The 22,601-nt window shown below is 42.8% G+C and overlaps 1 protein-coding gene across 1 annotated transcript in view; it reads right to left on the bottom strand.

Annotated features, from left to right (window-relative positions):
- Nucleotides 1-22,601, bottom strand: part of GLI3 (GLI family zinc finger 3) — a 408,823-nt gene that overhangs the window by 5,364 nt on the left and 380,858 nt on the right. Inside the window, exons 12-14 of the mRNA XM_078688198.1 lie at nt 16,993-17,157; nt 13,293-13,574; nt 1,258-1,585 (exon numbers count right to left, since the gene is read on the bottom strand). Of these exons, the coding sequence (XP_078544324.1) occupies nt 1,258-1,585; nt 13,293-13,574; nt 16,993-17,157 (775 nt within the window). The remainder of the gene's footprint in view (nt 1-1,257; nt 1,586-13,292; nt 13,575-16,992; nt 17,158-22,601) is intronic.

The following is a 22,601-nucleotide window of genomic DNA, read 5'->3' as shown; positions in this document are numbered from 1 at the left end:
TAAAAGTAAGCTATTCCAACTTAATGTCTTCACCACTGAAATATTTTGAGTGACTTTAACTGTGTGTTTGCAAAAGTATTGCCTTGGGCCTGGTTTAGAGTTTGCCAGCATCTACGACATATGTTCATATTGGAAGGAACCACAGTCATTGCAGTTCCTGTCAATGTTGTATAAGTTAGATGGATGGCTTCGACAAACAGGACAGCCGTCCATCACACCTTTACATAGCTTTACTTTTTTCAAAAATAAAAACCAGAGTGTGGGAGTTTATTTTTCAAAAAAGTTACACTAATGACTGACACACTGTCTGAGTTTTGTCCCATGGTGTAGGAGTCATTTTGTTTTTTTTACGTGTTTTACGATGACTTACCTGGCATTAAGAGACAGATAAATAAAGCCACCCCCACTCTCAATTGGGCAAAAAGTTGGATGGCTAAACTTCGAAGGTCCATACTCCATCAGGCTGTCAGAAGAACATGTCGGCGATGGAGGCGGAGTAGGCTCCATTGTTGACATATTGTCATCTGCCCACCTCTAAATCAGCCAAGAAGACAGTGAGTTTGCCAGAGAGGGTACTCAGTCGCAAAATCAATAGAGTACCCTCTACATTAAACTCTAAATCAGCCTCTTAATTTCCAACATGTCTAAGAGCAATTATCTTTGGATGCCTCATTGTATATCATTTGCCTCCATTTTACTAAGTGAAAATGGAGGCAAAACTTGAGGCAAACATGCCTAGTTCTTATTTTTTATTATGTAAGAAGTAAAATTGGAGAAATTTTGATGTGATTAATTTGTGGCTGCGGCATATCTTTTACATGTTGCGCTAGCCTTAGGATCAGTCACTGAAGTTCTGATCATAAGATAGTTGATATTACGTTTATCCAGCTGTGGGTATGTTAAACAGAATTAGTAGTGCATCAAACTAATACATGCTATATCTAGTAACGAGTCTCTCATAGGTGTATTATTTCTTCTGAATATGCACTTATTACTAGTGAGAAATATTAGGCATTACAAAGTTGCTTTCATATTGGACTTTCCATGTTTAATAGAATTTCTTTACATTACTCAAATGTTTCATCAGAAGAACACATCACATTACATGATGGAAAACTAAGGTTTAGACACTACCAAAAAGGGGTTTCATACACTGCTTGAAGCAAGGTAGAGGTAGTTGCAATATTTGATGAATTAAACAGAAGTGAAAAGAAAACAGTCAACATTTAGAAATGCATAACTAACTTATGATCTTACCATTTCCATTGATGAGCGGTATGTTTGGGGCTCTGGAAGGTGGAACGGGGTTTAGTCTTGGCAGCATTCCATTGACTTGTTTGAACTTTTCTACTTTTACTTGCTCCATCCATCTGGTCCCTGTCATAATTCTCCTGGCTTGTAAACCGAGTGCTGAATTTGCTGTGGAAATGGTAGAGTCCATGATTGGGGTTTCATCAATGGCACTGAGGTCTCCTACACTATCTCCACTACTTAGAGTAAGCTCGATCCCACTGTTGGAATAGTTGCTGAAGGGGGACTGTTCGCTGCTGCATGAAGACTTACCACCAGGGCTTGGCTGAGATGTCTGTTGGAAAAATAAACAGAACAAGACGTAAGAGTGGTCCACAAACAACTTCAAGACTGTCAACAAGTCACAGGATAAGTAATCATTTCAGGTAATAATAAGAACCCATATACAACAAAATTTTATTTGACACATGAAATAGAAAGATGACCACTTCAGCTACTTAGAGGATACACTTGGTTTCTTTTAATTTCTATTCCTGAATATGGACAAAAAGGATGGCCCATAAGCAAACAGAGAGTGTGACGTGTGGCTATGCCCTGTTACAATAGGACAAATACCAATAGAGAGGCAATTAAGAGAAATACTGCAAAACTGTGTTTGTGTGATGCTTCCACAAGTTCTGCCAGGGAGCTTGTAAGAAATATATATGCTCTAGGTAGCGAGTAAATAAATAAATAGTCATACTGGCAGAAGAATGTGTTCATTTGCTATCATCAGCAATAGCTGGAGTACGTGTCTTTTTGTGTACATGTGATTATATGTGCCTGGGTATATGTTAGACCAGGCAGCCTTAGGGTTATCTTCCCTCCAACATTTTGCCTTCCTCCTTTATTTTTTTCTGACATCATTTGTGCTGGCAATAGGACTCTGATCACCTTACCACTCCTAACCAGTGCTAAAGCACATGTTCTCTCTTTTCTAAACAAGGTAATATTGGCTTAAACTAAATTGTCATATTTAAATTACTTATATGCCCCAAGTAAAGTGGTACTATATGATCCCAGGGCCTGTAAATTAAATGCTACTAGTGGGCCTGCCTTTTACTACACTTAAGTAGCCCTTTAGACATGTCTTAAGCCTGTCATGGCTGAGCCTATGTGTGCAATTAAAACTGCCATTTCGACCTGGCAAAATAAGTCTTTTGCCAGGTCCAAATCTTCTCTTTAAATACATAGAAGAGATCCCTAGGGTAGGCCCTGGACATCCCAGAGGGCAGGGTGCAGTGTATTCTTTTTTAGAAGGACATGTACATTTAAGGTTTTCATGGTTTGGTACTGAACAACTCTTACATTTGATTTTTTACTACGGCAAGGCATATCTCTCTCATAGGATAACATTGGAGTTGACATATTACATTCTATACGTGTAATTTCTAAATAGGAAGGGATCACCAGTTCATGTTTGGTGTCTGTAGAATCCTAATTTATAATCCAAAAATATGGTGAAGTCAGATTTTAAATTACCATTCTGAAAATGCCACTTTTAAAAAGCTGATATTTTCTTGCCATAGCCATTTTGTGCATGCAGCCTACCTCTGGTCACATTACTAGGTGTAGCTTGCAGTTGGGGTCTGTGTATTCCTCATAGACAGCCCAGGATGGGAAGGAGGAGCTGGACCCAGCCTCACTTGCACCTGAATAAGCTGTGTTCTGTCACCACACAAAGGGCCTAACAACCCTGCATTGTCACTTCAGCAAGCTTGGAACTAGGCCAGGGAACTTCATGCACTTCAAAGACACTGTCTAAAAGCTTCACACACCTTCCAGAACCAGGGCATAAAAAAGGTGACCGAAGACACCACCTCTTTAGTACACTTCTTGACCTGTGGATACTCTGGTAGGAAGAAGGACTGTTGTGCTGCTGAAAGGACTGCCACTCTGCAAGACTGCTTCCTGAAGGAACTGCTGCCCTGTTGTCTGGGTGAGAAGGACCTGACTTGCATCTCTTGAACCCGGAACCCAGAGTGACTCCAAGGGCCAGTTGACTGGCTTCCTGATCTGAAGCCTCAGGGATATAATAGGCATCTAACAACCTTGCACCTGCCCATGAACTCTCCCATCTGTGAGTTTACACGGTCAAGTGGTGTCACTCCAGTTCTGGGCCCTTGGAAGTGGGCCTGTCTCTTTGGATCAAGGAGGACCCATAATCTCCTTTGATGCCCAGCGCATCCCCGAGCAGAATTGCTGTATCACCGCCACTGCGTGGTTTGGACCTGTCGCAAAGAACCACATCACTGCTGCAAGTCCTCGGTCCCGATGTATCACCCCTACTGCATGTCGCAAATACTGCATTCTCGACAACGCTGCCATATTCCACATCGCAGCCTCACAGCTCTTCGGAACGAATGAATCTCCCCGACTGCGAGCCTCACACTTGATACCAAACTTCACATTACAAGCCCTCTTCAACTAGAGCCCTGATGACAGCGCAGGACCTCACATGACAGCCTTAACGCATCTCAGAAGAGATACATCGTTTTGGCTGTGCCACGCATCTTTCACACGGATCTTCGCAAAGCTCAGCATCCCAGATCTTAAGATACTTTGTTCAGAGGCCTATCTTTAAAAATCCATAACTCTGGTTCTACTGATTTGACATTTTGGTCTTGTTTTATTTATTAAAGTAAACTCTATGTTTCTAACCTGGTGTGGGAACTTTGTATGGTGTTTTCACTGTTTCGCTGTTTGAAGTGTTTCACAAATACTTTACACATTGCCTCTAATATAAGCTTTCCTGCTCTGTGAAAAGCTACCCAGGGGGTGAACACAGGTTAATTTGGGGTTTGGTGGCACCTTAACCAGACAAGTACTGTGGTCTCTGCTTGACCAAAGCTTACAACCCAGTCTACCAGTAACCGCATTTTGTACAGTATACATATGCAATAAAACATATTTAGTAGTAGAGGCTCTGTGACATAGGTGCTTATTGTAGGATAGCAGGGGTAAGGCAGCACCTGCAAAACAACAATGCAGGAGTTTAGAAGGTAATGAGCAATACAGATGCCCTTAAATTTGGTTTTTATCTTGTTTCAATTTGCAGTGCTTTAAAGACAAGTCGACCCCGCAGCAGAGCGAGGCCTGGAGGGCATGCAGCAAATATTACTTGCCATCCTAGATACCTATGTCGTGCCCCCGAGGCCTCATGAAACCACAGGGGCCTCCAGTGAGGATATCCTCACCCAGTGCCGTCTATCCTCTTGGGACTCATTAGTGACCCTGCACCAAAGAAGGTACAGACTCCTTCTCCACACACAAGATACATGCCAGACCCTGCTACACTGAACCAGTGCCAATGCCACCAGCATTCGAAGACTCCACATGCCAATATAGTGGTAGCAGCTTTGACCTAGAATGACAGTGCAGTCCTTCCAAAGGCTGCTTTCTGGCCAGTGCGACATTCGAACCGGACGACTTGAATGTTTGATTTGTCCTGCATTCCGTCTATCATTTGTGTGTCCACTGCCATGAGAGGCATGTTTTAACCTGGCGGGTGGTTCAATCTCTGCACACAAAGCCATCATTCCAAATACGATCATTACAATATGGACGGTGATGGGACAGTGTATCTAAACAAGAGACGGCAGCTGTTGAAATGCCACCCCCTTCTGTTGGTTGAGTGGTAAGCTTTGCCTGCTTCCACATTTAGAATGGAACCGAGGAAGGGTTGAATTTGTTGGGGTTGAAGATGCAACTTTTTCGCATTGATAGTAAAAATTGTGCTGTGAAGTAGAAACACTGCTAGCTGAGTGTGTGTTAGGCATTGTTGTTTCATACTGCTCTTTATCGTCTGTCGTCAAAATATGTAAACACAACTGATGTTTCTATACAGATCAGCTGCTGCGACCATCAGGCACCTTCTAAACACCCTTAGAGATTCAGTAACTTTGAAGGAGTAGTGTTTTCCATTTACCAAAAATTGAAGGTAATGGTGGTGATGCACTGGGTGTGTAGTGCTGCGAATGTGCAAATCTTTCATCTCTGACATGAAGTCACCTCGGCATAGCAGCGAGTTGATCAATTGACCATGTGAAAAAATTTGGAGCATTTGACTCTGTTCAATGGTCAGAGGCTGAGGATTGCTTGGACTGAAGTGTTCTTTTTGGGGATGAAAATACAGGGAGTACACCCTTGTACTCAATTGGTGTACGGGTTCTAGTTCAATGGGGCCCTTTGCTAGGATTGTGTAGTATTCTGAGTGTTTCCCCTTATTATATATAAGCTCATTACATGTATTCATCCCCTATGTTCTATCACCATGGATTCATAGAATCCTGTTGTGCTCGCAGAGTGTGTTCTACTAGTGACTCACTCTGGCTCAGACCACGACATGACTAGCAGTTTGTTCCTGTACTTCTGATTCCAATAAAGTCATTCAAGCAAACAACCTCGCCTCCCGTGGATTTCTACAGATTGCCTGCACCTCTTCCTGATGAAGGTGATCTGAACTCAGTACATGATGGTGGGCGGGATTTTGAGACAGGGAGTGTGAAATTTGAGTCACTACCCTACCCTCACACGGAGGATGACCTACTTGCTTATGGAAGGCTTTGCCATATTAACAGGAAGTGCCTTAGGGTCTGGTTTAGATCTTGCCAACTGGGTTACACCGTCACAATGGTGATGGATATCCTGTCTGCCAAAATATAAAACCCATTCTATTCTATGGGATTTATATTTCGACAGACTGGACACGTATGAAACAATCTTGCATTCGCAAACAGTGTGAATCTGTGATTTCCGCAATTAGTCATTACAAAATAGCCTTCAAGATGTATGAAAGGCTTTATAGTCACCATTTATAGTCTTTATAGTCATCATTTTAAGGAATCGCAAACATTTTGATTACCTAAAATTGCAATTGCTAATAGGGATTCACATTTTGCAAGTCCCTTAGCACATGTACCTAGCATTTTCTAAATGTAAACTGTGCATTTAGGAAACTGCTACTATCATTGAATCCTAGTCGATGGTAACGATGTGCACATTTTGAAACATGCACAAAACGCATTTTTCAAAGTGCCATGTAGCGCACACATGCCCCTAGGGTGGTCTGTGACAACTGTGAAATGTTTTCCATACAAGAGCACAAGAAAATGCTCACAAGCCCACCCCACAGCAAGGCTTTCTCTTTCAAGGTTTGACTAGGCATGGTCCGCCAATGACAAACTTCATAAGGCATAGGCCACAATGTGCCTTGGGGCATTGGGATGTCTGGACACAGATTTTATCAAATACCTACATATGGGTGATAACTATACATGCACAACAAACTGATTTTGATTATGGAGATGACTGTGGCTCTTTATAGGTTCGAACACAATTCTCCTATATGTTGAGATGCACTGGAGGACAAAAACTAAATGATAGTGTTAGAAGGTGGTTCTTACACTAGGGGCCGCCTGGATTTTTCGCTTTTTCAGCACCTAATTGTTGAGCTTTTACTGTGGGGGAGCCTCATAATCTGGGACCCAGCCACAGTGAACTCATAATGAAGGAGACTGCAGGGAGATTTTACTGGTGTCCGCCTGGCTTGACTAGGCCGCTGCGCAGCAGCTGGAGTATGGCACACCGTGCTGGTTACATGCAGACACAGGTGTACATGCGTGTGCACACGTGTAGGAGCTGCGCAGGGGAGATTTCGAGCGTGCGCAGTCCAAGAGCAGCTACAGAGTGAATGGTGTGGCAGGACTTATGCAGAATTGGGGGATGACATGGAATAGGCTTTATACCCTGGGAAGGAACTTGCCAGGGAAAGTCAGTATGTTTTAATGTGTTTTTACTTCATTATTCCCCTATGGGGATGTGGGGCTCATGGCTAAAATGACTTCCAAAAGGCCTACAGATTCCAGACACGCACTAAAGTCCATTGTAGAGTAGGTGAAAATAAGTATTCTGCAGAGTCCAAAGTCATATGTACTGCTTTTGGGTCATACAAAACTGTCATATTTCTCTGAGCCAGCCATGACCAGACCCAGACTGAGGGTTGAACTCAGCTGGATGGATTGATAACCTTTCTTCCACAAGCTAGGGCCTCCTCTCCACAAAGAAGAAGATGGGTGGGGCTACAGGTTCATCTATTAGCAGCTGTCACTGGGTGCCAGGCACCAGGCTGCACCAAGAAGTAAAGAGTTGGGTTTCAGAGGCCATGTGGCCAGAGACACTGGATGACTCCATTTTGAACAAACCCAGAGGCTGGACAAGAAGGAGGGAGCAGGGGCAGGGAAGTGATGTGTCGCTGTTTGATAGGACCCACAGAGACTTTCTGCCAGCCCCCATCTCAACTTTTAAAAAGTACTTGCACAGGAAGAGAAGCTCTATCTGGGGTATGGTCTGCGCAGGCGAAAGGTGCTGAAGCCTGGTGCAATGGGCAGTTGCAAGGAGGACACCCCTGACTGCCCCCCAGGCCCCTAACAGTACCAGAAGAAGAGCCCAGGACCGGTGCACAGAAGAAGAGGCCTCTGCACAGGGAGAAGAGGTGCAGGAGGAGAGCCAGGCGAAAGGCTGGCGCAGGGAGCCAGTGCAAACTGCTCCCTGCAGAATGCACCCTCTTGGAGACCCAGATGGGGAGGGAGGGTGCTCCCAGTGGCTGGGGGGCGCCGCCAGGAGCAAGAAGACGCGAAAATGGGGCAGATCGGACCTCCAGGGGCTGAGATATGGCCCCCAGAAGGGGAGCGACCATTGACTTGTGGCCCCCTGATGGCGAAGCGCGCGAGGCTCCGCCGGCGGTCCAGAAAAGGCCCCCGGGGTGGGTCCGATCCCGGGGACTACCCTCCAACGTGGAGAGCCTGCGGGGGTTCCGGATGGGACCGGGCCCCGAACAAGGAAGGAGGAGCCAGGGGCCCGGGTGGGACCGGGCCCCCGACCAAAGCGCGGAGCGGCCGGGTGTGGGCTCGCCGCGTCGCATACCCTTATCCGGGGGTCCAGTTGGGACCGGGCCCCCCACCGAGGCCCCAGAAAGCGGCAGGAGCTTGAAGCGCCCCATGATGCCTTGCAAGGCATGAGAAATGGATTGTTTTGGGCGTTTTGGTGGCCACCAGAAGAGAGGGGAGCAGCGCAGTCTCGCCCCCAGCACAAAGCTAAGTCCCACCCTAATTTTCTTGAGGATTTAAAAAGAATAACCCCTCAACGCTCAGCGAAGATTGCATCACCTCCTAAGCTGGAACTTTTGTTCTACAGCGAGGGGTACATTGAGACGTGCATCAAAGATTGAAGGGCTGAGTTGGAGATGTCTCGAGAAGGGCATCCCCTGGAGGTGAAATGGCGTAATTGCACTGAAATGCATTTATTAATGGTTATTTATTTTAGAGGGACTGATGTTCAATGTGAAGTACTGGTGTAAGGTGAAGTCACAAGCAAAGTGGATTTAAGTGATTAGACACTCCTGCTAGGATGTCTGATGGTATTTACAACTTAATCCTGTGATCATCTGTGATGCCTTTAGGGGCTTGAATTGCAATGCATTTTTAATGATATCCAAATGTGCTGAGTACTGTCATTCTAAAGTGTGTGTAAACATGTAGTCTTGCTGCTGCGCTTAGGTAAAGACCCCAGACTGTTAGCCCTTAAGATGTAGAGGTGTATACTTTAGGGTCAGTAGGAGATGATTGGTCAGGGTCATGTGTCACCAAGGCAGGTGTATCCCTGTTTAATGCTTGTTGAGGTAATGGGAGGGGGACGCCACTGGGATGGTGCCAGTGCGCAGGTCCCTCGCTCCAGGATAGGTTCAACTAATTGCATTGGGGGCAAGATGATGTGCATACATAGGAGTGGTGGTACTAGACCCTCCCACCCTTGCGGGAGGGGTGGAGATGTTATGCAATGTCACAAAGTAATTCCAACAGCTTATGTATATTTGTAAATTGGTGTATAGTATTGAGTGGTGTGTGTGTTTAATGAATGTACTCTTGCTTTTATAAAGGAAAGTACAGACTGTACAATCAATTATTGAGTGTTATTTTGCACACCTGCAAATGGCGATTACTAGCCCACACCACCTCCCTTGAGTAAGCCGCAGACTGCTCTGCAACGCTACCCTCTGAGAGTCAGGCGCTGCCCTAGGGTGTTTGGTTCCCAGTGAAGGACAAATGTGTCATGTTATTTGTGCAGGCCTCACAGATGCTGCCCCGTTTTCCAACATATAGCCACTGTAACGTGGACCTTCAGGTGCATAATACCTAGTGTACAATACTCTTTTGTATTGTTCATATTTCTCAAAGCACAGCCAACAGTATATTTAAGTGACAAACTTGTGTCGAATTAATTTCTGCCTGAATCGGAATTTAGCGCATATTTTTGGAACGATAGATCTTTGGACTGGACAGCTGTTCTGATTATGATCCAAATGTATAGTAAACCAAAATTATTTCCATGGAGAGCATTCCTTTTCTGGTACTTGGTGGTACAATACGTGAAAAGAGAATGCAGTTTCAGTGTAGGCTCAGAGGTCATGCCACAAAAACGACAATCACAATTGCTATTAACTGACAATCCAGTGGGCAGTCACATTAACAAAACATGGATTTATTGGCACCAGCATGAACCTACAATGCAAGGCAAATAATCTTTCAAGCAGTACTTTCATTTCAAATACTTCCCAACATTGATCTCTTGCTATAAATACCTTGTTCTACCCATTCTGTATAATGTTGAGAGAAAGGCACATGGACATTGCAATCATTGTGTTTATGAACACTCAGATATGTCACCAATGGATTTCTTTAGGGATGCAGTGAAAAAACATCAAGTGGTGAAATGTCAAGACCACACTTTAGAAAATGAAAAATGAGATTCATGTAAAAATGTGACACGATGGCTTCTGTCGAAATACTTTAAATATCCCTCACCTTATTACCCACTGTCCTTAGGAAGTTACCGCAAGACATTTATTGAAATTAGAAAGAAGAAAGACCAGATTAGTTAAAAGAATATGGTTAATGTTAATCTATTCTTTACAAACTAAAGGAAAATCACTAACATTGTTATGTTATGTACACAATCAGGGAAATTTAATTTTCAGTCAGTGAAGTGCTAAATAATCAGATCGTATTGTCTGCAAAAATATTTACTATACGTGTTGTGTTTTCATCAGGCCTAATGTTCAACCATAATGTTTGGTACCACACTGTAGCTTATTGATATTCAACAATTGGGCAGAAATGTTCTGCCCGCTTTCTGTCAAAATTAGCAGAAGCCTCTCTGGAAGATGCCAAATACAGTGAATTAGAACAATAAGATAATGACTATGCACTTATACTTCTTTCATGTTAGAGGTACATATTACAACAGCACTCACAGAAGGTATGAATACAATTAGCACTATTGGCAAAAGTACACAACAAACTTTTAGGGCATGTTACCTCAACACAATATGGAAACAGCTTTGAGAACACCAAGAGGGTGCAAGTTCCTGCTAAGCGATAAAAGTACAGCGCTAATGCTAGTTATTTTAATATTTTCCTAAACATACTAGAGGTATATTCAATGTGAGGCATAATAATATTCAAGGGTAATGTAAATTTGATTGAACATTTCTGAAGGGGGTCAGATAAACTGAGCAATTGTATCTACTAAAGCGCCAAGAGACCCTCGAGTGAACAGAGCTCTATAAGTACAACTAACATTAACATCTACAAAACTGCGAATATTCTGGGCACAAAAGTCTCGCAATAAGGTAAGTACATTTTTAAATAAAAATACTTTTCAGTTTCAAAAGTCAACACAGTGGAATTTTCAAAGAGTTCAATGTTATCCCATGGAGGAAAACAATAATGCGGTTATAAAGGTAAGTATTCAACTTACAGTTCCAGTCTGCGGGACCAAAGGTCAGCAAGGGTCAAGTGAGTACCAAAACTGCACCACCAACAGAACAAGGGCGGACTGGTGCAGAGGTAAAACTTAGTTTGGCCCAATCAGTTTCAATGGAGACTGGGTGTGATCGAAGCCACACTGCTTGCAGGTAGGTAAATAGGCTGCAGGGGCCCAGCTTTGGGGGTAAGATTAAGTACAGAGGTCCCCCAAAGCAGCGAATAACATACACCATCAGCGGCACAGGGGTGGCTGGGTGCAGGGTGCAAATTCAGCTTTGGACACCCAATGCTTTTCAATGGAGAACGTGCTTTGGACAACTCGGCTGCAGGCGTTGCACCGGAGGCTGCAGGAAGGAGACCTATGACAAAAGTGGTAAGCAGAGATGTAGCAGGTCGTAGGGGACCATCGATTCATATCACCAAGGCCCAGGGGTTTCGGGTGCAGGGGTACCTTTAGACGTCGTATTCTTCTAAACAAGCCAATCGCGGTCAGCGGGAGCCCATGGAGTCAGGCTGCAGGTGTGGTCCAGGAGGGGTCAGACAATCCTGGACTTGAGATCAGAATCGCTGTGGAATCTGTTCTGGGTCGGTGGGCCACCTGGTCAAGGGCCGCAGGCATCAGGTATAGAATGGTCAGGACTCGTGGTTCCAACTGGCAGCAGGGTTCTTGGTGTTGGATTCTTGGGGAAAGAACCACTGTCTTCTGGAGTTCTGTTTTTTTTCAAAGTTCAGGCAGTCTTCCTCTGGTTTCTGGAAATCACTGGCTGCAGGACAGGCATTGTCTTCATGCAGGGTCTTTGAAGCTGGAAACAGGCCGGTAGAGCTGGGGCCAAGCCAGCGGTCATCTTCAAGCTTCGCTGCACAGTGTCTTCTTCGTCCTTCTTCTTAGGTGGCAGGTAACTAGTTTCAAAGACTGAGGGAGCTTCCTAAATACTAGATTTAGGGGGCATTTTAAGGGAGTAACAGGCAGGGTGAATGGGCACCTCACCTGGGGTGACTACATCCTCTATTATGCCACTGTTTGGAAGAGCTTCTTCATTTTCAAGATGGTGGGGACTGAAAAGTGTGCTTAACTTCGCCTCCTCGCCCTGAGAAGTGGAGTTGGAAAAGGTGGGCACACCTTCTAGACTTTCTAGCTTTCCCTCACAAAGTGGGGGTATAAACCGGGGGCTGCCATCTGCTGCTAGCAGCAGATGCTGAGGGTCCCATAATAAAGGTAGCAGGCCGTTGAAGCTCCCCCTTCGAGCATTGTGCCCATGCTGGGAGAGGAGGTGCACCCAGGACGTGCATTGTTCCTAGTCCTGGAGAGTAGATGTGTCCAGGGATCCAGGGGTCCAGAAATGTATCTGTGTGTAACAGGCTGCCTAAAGCCAGTCAGTGACCAAACCAGGGTCTGTAGGTTTTCAGGGAGCACCTCTGAGGTGCCCTCTGTGTACATGTTACAATAAATCCCACACTGGCATCAGTGTGGATTCATTAAAAGGAGTTGTCTGGTACCAAATGCTCCTGTACTAAGGAATAGACCCTAATACTGTAGAGGTATATCTGCTCATGCAGATATGGCCAAACCTATATATAGTGCACCCTGCCTTAGGGCTGGTAAGGCCTGCTGGAGGGGTGACTTACCTATATCTTACGAAGTGCTAGTTGGCATGGCATTTTTTCACCTCACTGGGCATGCAAGCTGCAGTGGCATGGTCCCAGTGAGCGGGTTCCGCAGGACCCTCTTCAGCTCCCAAGCCCTAGGTACCCAGGGTACCAATTACCAGTGACTTACGGGGAATAGAAGTATCAATTGTGGATATGTTTTTAGGGAACAAACACGGGTACTGGGGAACCTGGATAGCAGGGAACTGGCTCCCTGCTGTCCAGGTTCCCCAGTACTCCACAGTCAAAGTTGCATCAAAAGTCAGGCAAAAAGTGACGGGTACTGCAACCAAACCCCATTTTCTCACAATGAACTTAGGAATGGCATGGTTTAGGGAATCTAAAAGTGTACTAATAGTAATTATTTTGTACATTGTATTGGGATAGCCATTGCATGTTAGTGTATGTATTTTCCGCAGTTCACGCATTGGTATCTCTGCTTGCTTTGAATAATATAGCTTTTGGTAAAGGTTACACGATTCTCGAGTTATATATTGAAAATGTTCAGATGCAAAAAGTAATGCTGCTTACCATTGGCTTTTCAGTCTTGACAGACTTCACCTGCAGGCATTCTTCACGTTTTGAGGTAGAGTTGCTGAGGTCCCGTTGATCACCAAGTGCGCTATGTCCTGGTGATCGTGACTGTGAATGACTCCCAGATTCCCTTGGGGGAGGAGGTCTCGGATGGAGATCCCCACGCTGCTTCTTGGTCACATGTGCTTCGGGTCCATGTACTGTCTTCACATGCTTGCGGAGGGAGCTGGGATCTGTGTAGCGTTTTGTACAGCCCGGGATTTTGCAAACATATGGTTTCTACCAAAACATAAACAAATGTTAGTTTATTTAGATTTGATTTAAAATCTAAAAGCATTCTTCATAGAAGAATCAGAGCAACACAGACTACAGAGATTTCAAACAATCACCTACATCATCAATAAATATTTTCTGCAATTGAATATTTTTTTGACAACTTTTGGCAATACTTGTTCTGAAGTTAGCATGCAGTATATATGGGTCCCAACTTTTCAATTTGTCATTTTAAACCACTATCAGACTTTGAATCAATGGGAAATAATTGTCAGAGCAGATTGATTAGTGACTGTATAAAGAATAGACTGAACCTGAAATGTGTGTTACCATAGCTCAATGGTGGATCTACTAATGCCAAAAACATTTTCTCTCCCCTTAATTTTTTGGGGGAGGATTAATGAAATATATTTTCCATAGAAACAGATATAATGGCAGGTAGAATTTTCAAATTCAGCACCCAAGCATTTTAGTTAAGTGCAAAAGAGAAAATGCATATGGGGCAACGATAATGAAAAGCTGTTACCAAATGATGGGGCCAATTTATATTCTTGCAGTGTGTATACTCCGTCACAATGGTGACAGAGTACACACACCAATAACATAATTGTCCGCCTGCCTGATTTAACTGCGGGTGGAACAAAGGTTTGGATACAGTGGTGACTACTCTGTCACTGCCATAGCCAAGCCTCTTCGATGACCTGATGGAGCAAGGGCCATCGGAGAAATGGCAACATGCCCCCTCACCCAATTTAAATGGGCAGAGATGTAGCCATTGTTTTACAGTCTGTCATCGCCAGGCAAACCCTGGTGGTGAGGGATACTAAAATATAAATAATACTCCCCCTGCCATGGCAGATGACTCCCATAGAAAGGGAGCATTATTGTTTTATTGTATTTTTTTTAAATCCCGTTTTGAGATTTTTTTTCAAACAAAAACATTTCAACTGTTTGGAGCAGGATTGTGTCATGATGACGCAACCCTGCACCAAACAGCAATATGCATTGACAGGAACCACCGTGATGGTGGATCCTGCCAATGCCTTATAACCTTATAAATTAGCACCACATTAGCGTTCATTTATAAATTTCGCAGGTGGGCCCTCCACCACAGGGACTGAGTAATCCACTCCGTCACCCTGCAGCAACAACGGGCTGTGCGCCGAAATATCGCCCCCCCTATGTCTTCTGAATGGTATGTGAGGGAATCCACGAGTCAAAAATGTGTGGGACATGAAATGCTTTCATCTGGTTCTATCTCTTTTGATATCAATATATTTAATATATTATAAATACTTAAATTGCTTTCCACATGATGTCAACGTTCACAATCCAAGCAATGGTAAAAGGTACCAACCGGTACTTTGCAAAATCCTTCCACTTAAAAAAATGGACCACAAGGTTGAGTTAACCAGACCAGAAGCCAGGATCAAATCTGATGCTCTCTGTAGCATTCATAAGCTTACTCAAGCAAGGTGCACAATAGCAGAAGAAACTGGCTCCTTTCAACGCTTCTTTCGGTAACTTTTTATCATCTGCCACCTGTCTTATTCTCCATTTATTAATCAAGATGATCAGCCATGGAGGGAGATCCATGAGAATGCAGTACAAAAGATTATGGAATTTACTTACCCACTCCTTATGCAGCAAACCCAACCACCTTTGATAAAAGAAACTCCAGAAATGTAAACGCTATATATTTGTCCCTTCCTTGTATGCTCCTAGCATTTGTGATTGCTAGAGAGAAACATAGGTTGTGAGCTTTGTCGCTCTGATTGAACTCTTAACGCCTAATGCTAGCACAGATCTGTACACTGATAACTCCTCTAATGTATCTAAATAATTGAAAGGTAAGTCCTCACCCTATAATATCCCCAAATAAAAATAAAAAAATCACTCCAACAAACCTTTAAAAATATCTTATCCCTGTACTTGTCTTGTGCTAAATGTGCAGCTCACCCATATTTTTTCTATAAATTGCTTGAAGTACCTTAGCATTTGAAGAAAAAACACTACAACCATGCCCAATCAAGACCCATGATAATCTGGGTGCCAGTTATCTTTGTTGGACTGCAGTGGGGTAGTTGGAAACAACTTTCAACATATTAACAAATCATTAATGTAGCTGGGTTGTGTACAATGCTGGGACATTCAATTTCCATTACAACCCTGCAAATATAAATTCTGTGATTACTGTGACTAGTCATTTTGTGGATGCCATTTGATCCTGCATGTTTCACGATTACAAACTGGCTAATGTTTTAGATATTACTTTTGCTTTAAATAGCAAATATGCACAGCATTCAATAACCACGGAGAGCAGTAGAGTAAGGGGTGATATATCATCACAAACTGACAGCATGTCAGTAAGCAATTGGGAAATCTTTGGTGCCTCCTAAATGATCTTCAACAAATATCAGAAAGCAGAAGTAACTGACCCAAATCATCCAGCTCAAACATATACTCCTGCCAATTAATGCCATGGGCTGGTATCTATAGATTGCAGCATTGCTAAATGATAAAAAAAAGAAATTCCTGAAATGGTGTTGGCCCATTAAAACATTTTTTAATGGTTTCAAATAAGAAACTGAACAAAATAAGCCCCAAACCACTGAACCCAGGCTCCAACTCAGGAACGTTCAAAGTGATGTTCTACTGCGGTATGTTCTGTGCAGAACATTACCCTGAAAGCCCTGATGCAGGAATAATGTGAGTTCCATTCAGCATATGGAGGCATTCAGCTAGAAGAAACTTTCCCCAAGAGAAATTTATTTTCCAGTGTTTAGCAATTAGAAAGAAAAAATATTACTTAAACACATATAATTAAGATTGTTACAATAATAAGGTCATTTAGAATATGCTAGAAAACTATTGAAGGCAATAAGTGTTGTTTTGCAGTTCATTGTGAGTAGAAAACGTTTTTCCAATTATATACTTTGAAGAGCTTTAGCTATGTTACTTGCCATAGGTTTGCAAGCATTGACTGGTTTCGTATCAACTGTGGCAAACAAAGCCATCCTGCTAATCTGGCCTGAAAGTGTATAGTTATAAAAGAATGCTTACTTAGATCATACCTGAAAAAACATGCCCAGAGAAAAAAGAAAATATTTGAAAGAAGGAAATAGAAAAAGAAATTGAGCATAGCATTCTACATGCATATTCAACAAAAATTGAAATCTATTTTTCCTTTACTGCAATGTAAAGAAAATGGTATGAATTTCGCTCAAATTTAAAATAAACTCCAGTAGGTTTGCAAATGCAAAAAAATAATAACAGGCATGATCGTTAAATTGATTTGACACAATCGACAGAGAATGCCCTTCAAAAACATGTATAGAAAGGTTTCTACATGAAAGATCATAAAGAACAATGTTCTTCTTCTGGTGAAATGTGCTAGGAAGGCATTTCTAATTCACAAGCATACCTCATTCGAATGAGTTCTGTTTTGGTGCTTGGCCCTGTCTGATGCATTTGAGAAAGCTTTGTTGCAGGTTTCGTGCTCACAGACGTATGGTTTCTCTCCAGTGTGAGATCTCAAGTGGGTTTTCAGGTTTTCAAGTCTGGAGTAGGCCTTACAACAACCTTCAAACTAAGTAGAAAATGTAAATTGTGATTAGGTGTGACACACACAGCAAAGGTAAGCAGTACAAGAAGTAGCAGCAGCATTGGCTGGAAGTATTCAGCATCTCAATGACACAAGGTATGGCAGTACATTTTAAGTGTTCTAATTAAGCTCTGTCAGACAAGCTAGTTCAGTGAACAAATGTATCAACTAGTGATCTGTGATTAACTTCAGAGTTTGACAGCTATCTGGACATCCTGTCCACCTTATTACAAATGCATTATATCCTATAGCACTTATAATAAGGTGCATGGGATATCCTTCACATTTGAGATGGAGTAACGCATGCGCCAAATACTAAGTCAGATCCCATGTCACTAAACACACAATAAATATGCTAATTATAATAAATAACATACAATTTTAAGTTTACTTTGATTAAGAAACTTAACTGCATTCGTGAGTTTTCATGGCTAATATTAAAAGAGATAAAAGAAATAGTGAAAACATTCAAGAACTGAAAAGGAGTAATCATTACATGGAATAGAATGGCACAGGAAGTAGAATGTACAGAAGTGTTTACCTCTTCTTTTACTTTCTAATATATGTTGTGTGTGATGCCATTAGTGATGAGACATGAAAAGTGCCTAGTGACTTCCTAAGTGACCACTGCTGACGTTATATGTGATGGTAGCAGTTATATCATGTGTGGTGCCAAACGTGATGCTATTAGTAGTTCAGTGGAGAGAGTTAAAATGACCAACCTGCTTTAAATGAGGCGTGATCATTTTGCACTGAAGTGCTAACATACTTTCATTCATTTTACTGTTTCATGGAATATATGCACAAAGATTTGTTTTATGATAATGTGACCAAGGGTGTACCAGACATTAATGATCACGGAATTCCCCAAGCAATACTAAAGAAGTTCAAGATAATGAAACAGGTATACATCTCAAGGCACCAATCAGCATGGTAACCAAGTGTAGACAACCTGAATTAGTCAAAAAAAATTAGTTGATTTTTGGACCTTGTTTTGATTTAATTTTAATAAGTATGCTCTGATAGCTGTATTACACAGTATGATAATAAATATCCTTCTAAAATTTAATTGGATTTAATGAGTGGGACATATCTAGATTACCTTTTTTCCCGTCAAAATTACTGATTTTTCAAACTTCGGAATGTTGGTCAACCAAGTTACAATCTGAGTTTGATAATATTTGCAGGTCTATCTCAGACAACCTAACCTCTGAGCCACAGCCATGTCAGTGGTTTACTACGTTATGCGCCTCTGCCCATAAACAGCTCCTGACTGCTTTGAAAAGCTGCCCTTGTGTTGCATATGATGTTAAAGAGGCAAAATGGCTATATAACTTGGATCTAGAGGAAAGAAAAACTGAGATTAAGAATTAGGCCTGGGAAGATCTCATAGCGACAGGAAAGTCCAGGGACAGTTCGAAATTTTGGGAAGTTGTCAATCAGCCATTTTTTTTGCTGAGCTAGATACACCCAAAATAGAAAATTTAATATAAGTGGATGCATTGGTGACCAATGTTTACCGGATTATTTTCACTAGAATATCTGCCTGCTAACACAGTTTTAGCCTGCAGTCCAAATCTTCAGCACTCAAACAATTTCCGAAGACCCACTTGAGTCTATGAAGTGACCCTAGCCATCAAAAAATGTGCCTCTGGGAAGGCTCTCATCTCAGATGGCATGCAAGCCAATATTTTTAAAACTAATATGAATTTATGGGCCCCTTTACTGACAAATGTTTTCATATCTGCCTTTTTAGGTCTAATCCCCAATTCTTGAAAGACAGCCACCATTGTCCCTATTTTTAAAAAGGGGGATAGATGACAGCCAACATGCTAGAGGTCGATTTCTTTATTGGACACTAGCGCCAAGATCCTGGGTCGAGTATTATGCCTCACCTGGAAGACTGGGCTGCGGAAAATAATGTTGTGATGGAATCCAAATACGGATTAAGACATGGTATTGGCACAGCCAAACACTGCTCAAAGCTCTCTCCCTTATAGCAGGGAAAAATGTGAAGGCCAAAATAGTTTAGTAACATTTGGCCTTCTTTGATTTATCTAGAGCCTTTGACCTAGTTAATCACTTCAAGCTATGGGATATGATGGGTGTCGAGAAAGGACTTCTCACCCTTAATAGGTGCTTACATCTGGACCTTTAAGTAAGGGTACATTCTAGCCCTGTAGGTGAATGTTCCCCTCACATTAGCTCTACCCGGGGTGTTAGGCAAGAGTGTTTCCTGGCTTCTTTCCTTTTCTTGCATTATATCAAAGGGACTAACAAACACCTAACGGAAATGGAAAGGACATGCCAAGTGTGGGAAACAAAATTACAACCATTTTGTTACATGCTGACGATGCGGTGCCCGTTGTCCAAATGGCAAACGGCCTACAGACCATTTTAAATTTGTTTTTAACCTATGTGAATGACTTGGACGAGCTGGTACATTTTTCAAACACTTAAATTATGAACTGCTGTGACCCAACAATGAGTCCAAACATTTTGTTACGGGGATTCTCCTTTCGCAAAGGTAAAATCTTTTAACTTTTTATGTATTCTTTATAGACTATTTTTTTGCTGGAACACATTGCTAACCTCTAGAGTGCAGCACTTTAACAGAAACATTGAATCAATATTCAGATTTGCCAATAGGTTGAAGAATAAACCAATCACGGAAATGCTACGTTTATATAAGATTAAATGCATCTTGGTGGGGGTATATGGCGCGGTCTATAAGGCCACTATAATACGGGGGTCCTCCAAAGAGCAGAAAATCGTTTCATACGTAGATTATTGTCGGTTCCTGGGGGCACTGCCACACTCATATGCCATGAGGAATGCCATATACGGAGGACTTGATAAGTCTTTCACCACTGCTATTCTGGATCAAATGTTGGAGACCCCAGAGGCTGGTCTTGTAAGAACTTGCATTACTGATTGTCTGTCACTTGATAGGGCAGACCAGGTTCCATGGCACTTCTATTTGAGGCAAAATTTCGAGCCTATAGGCCTCTAAGGACTATACAAAAAAACTCTGAAAAATTGGCCTGAACATGAAGAACTGATTCAACAATGCTATTTGGACCATTGCATGAACTCACGCTTAGAGAAGGCCCAGGCCAAGGAATCGATAGTTAAATATTCAATATTGTCAACAAAAAACAGCATGGAGACCTACCTAGAATGGATTATAAACCCCACTCAGCGTTATTATCTTACAATGTTTAGGTTATGCACACTGCACATTAAATATGCTTTTCCTTTATCAGGGATTTGGCAACAAGACCTTCCCCAATGTCTATGATCACCAGATATTTGCTATGCATTATTGAATTTTATAAGAGTGACTTTTAGTTTTAGGAAACAATATGAATCTTAACAACCTGTAAAATATATGCACTATGAACTGCACATAAGCACTCTATCTTCTATTGATGGAGTATATGCCATTGCTATAAAGCCAATTTTTTGTCTTTTCTTGCTTATCATGGAAACAATATTCATTTTAACAATCTGTGATATACATGCACTGTGAACTGCATATGAGCTCTTTATCGCCTATTGATGGAATCTATGCTTTGCTGAAATGTTAATTCTTTGTACTTTCTCGTTGGTGTCATGCTTTTATGACTTTGGCCGAATAAAGATATGTTGATGCTGCTGGTTGTTGGGACACTCATAAGCAAGTTTCCGTGCTGCATCGTTTTGCAGCATTCCGAGGCCCTAGCTGTGGTGGGACTTCTTCCCCCAGCCTTCCGCTGTGTGAAGGAGAGGCCAGACTGTGATGCACTTGAAACAACCAGCAACCTCCAGCAGAGTGGGAAGTGCCTGGGCCAAAACCTAGAGTGTGTGTTCGCCTGGGCCACCCCTCTTCTGTCAGCCTCTTCAGGTACTGTGCTCTTTCACTCCTTTTTTGACTCTTACTGGTCATTTTCTGAGCCTAGGTTGCTGGCGGTGCTTTCTAGTCCCCTGCATCCAGTATTTCTGACATGGGGAAAGGAAGTGCTGCTCCCTTGAAGCTACACACCTGGTACCACCCTAGATGATTTTCTACAGCTGGCTGTGGGAGCAATCAATAACAAAATTGAATCAGCAGAACAACGCTTGTCCTTATCATCCCCTCCTGAACCTGAGTCTGAGATTTTGCAGGCCCTCTTCGAGCCTACTATAGTCGATATGGACTCCTACACGCTGCTGCAAGCTGTGCCCTCGGGGATCCAGATATTCCAACTGGTCCCCCCGACTGTGGTCTCATTGCGGCTGTTGATGGTTTGGAGGGGGCTCAAATGCTTGTGGGGAAAAGGAACATAAAAAGCCTCAGGGGAAAGAGGAAGAGGGCAGAAGGGACAGGCAAATCCAAGAGACAATGCCCAGACCCTTCAGCAGCTCCAACCAGCTTGAGCCCTGGCCCTACGTCTGACTCCCGCACTTACAATATGAGCAAATCCAAAGAAAATGTGCCTGACATGTCGAGGAAAGGGGTGGTAACATGTCACAAGTGGTCATTTCTGGCTCATCTCGAGAAATTGGAGGAAGCACGGACAAACCTGAGTAGTGTCTTTGTGGAGCGACATCTAGCACTGTTCCTGCCAAATGGCTCCGGGGGCGCTGCTAACAGCATTGTCCCCTCTATGAACCCACATCTTGCTCAGCCAGATCAGACTAGAACCGACAATTCAACTACTTTCGCTGAGATTGCATGACCACCTGGAACCACTCCAAGAAGTGTCTCACAGCAAACGATGAAGACTAGCAGCTCTGAGCTGGAGGGGATGTTAATTAACAATGTGACCATAATTTTACCCACTGCCTGTTTATCGTATGTGGCAATAATAACTAATGTTCTCCCTCTGCCCCCAGGTAAAGTTGAATCATCTGACCAATTAAGGAATAAGGTCCTCCATTGGTTGCATTCTAAGTTTATTTTTCCAAACACGAGAGCTGACCGTATAATTATGACAAGAAGGTTTGGGTGTATTGGACCCACTAGGAACACTATCAAGGGGTACTGTGTCATTATAAATGTTAAACAACCCAAGGCACCAGGTGAGATTCTGTCTAATCCCCCAATGCCTAGTATTATTCCTGGAAACATCCCTTTTCTTCCCCTCGCTTATTTCTATCGCCACTTGCATCCATCTTGCATGGTGCAAGCTCCCGCTCTTCATGTCCAATTTTCAACGGCTGACTGTCAACCTGCCATTCCTACATCCAATAGATTCATGGCACTAAGTGATTTACAGGACACAGATTGACATAACATCATTGGGACTCACCCAATAAGGAAGAATGGGGCAATCAATCCAACTGCCCCCTATTCTTTAGTCATTGGCTGACAGTTGGGCCTGTTGCATCCATCTGTAATTCTATCACTCTTCTAGCTGAGCCAAAGGTATTAGAACCTCCTAGTCAAACTGTTGTATTCCCTTTAC

This window comes from Lissotriton helveticus, chromosome 4_1 (genome assembly GCF_964261635.1).
Source record: "Lissotriton helveticus chromosome 4_1, aLisHel1.1, whole genome shotgun sequence".
Taxonomy (NCBI): domain Eukaryota; kingdom Metazoa; phylum Chordata; class Amphibia; order Caudata; family Salamandridae; genus Lissotriton; species Lissotriton helveticus.
This window is presented reverse-complemented; position numbering and strand designations above follow the sequence as displayed.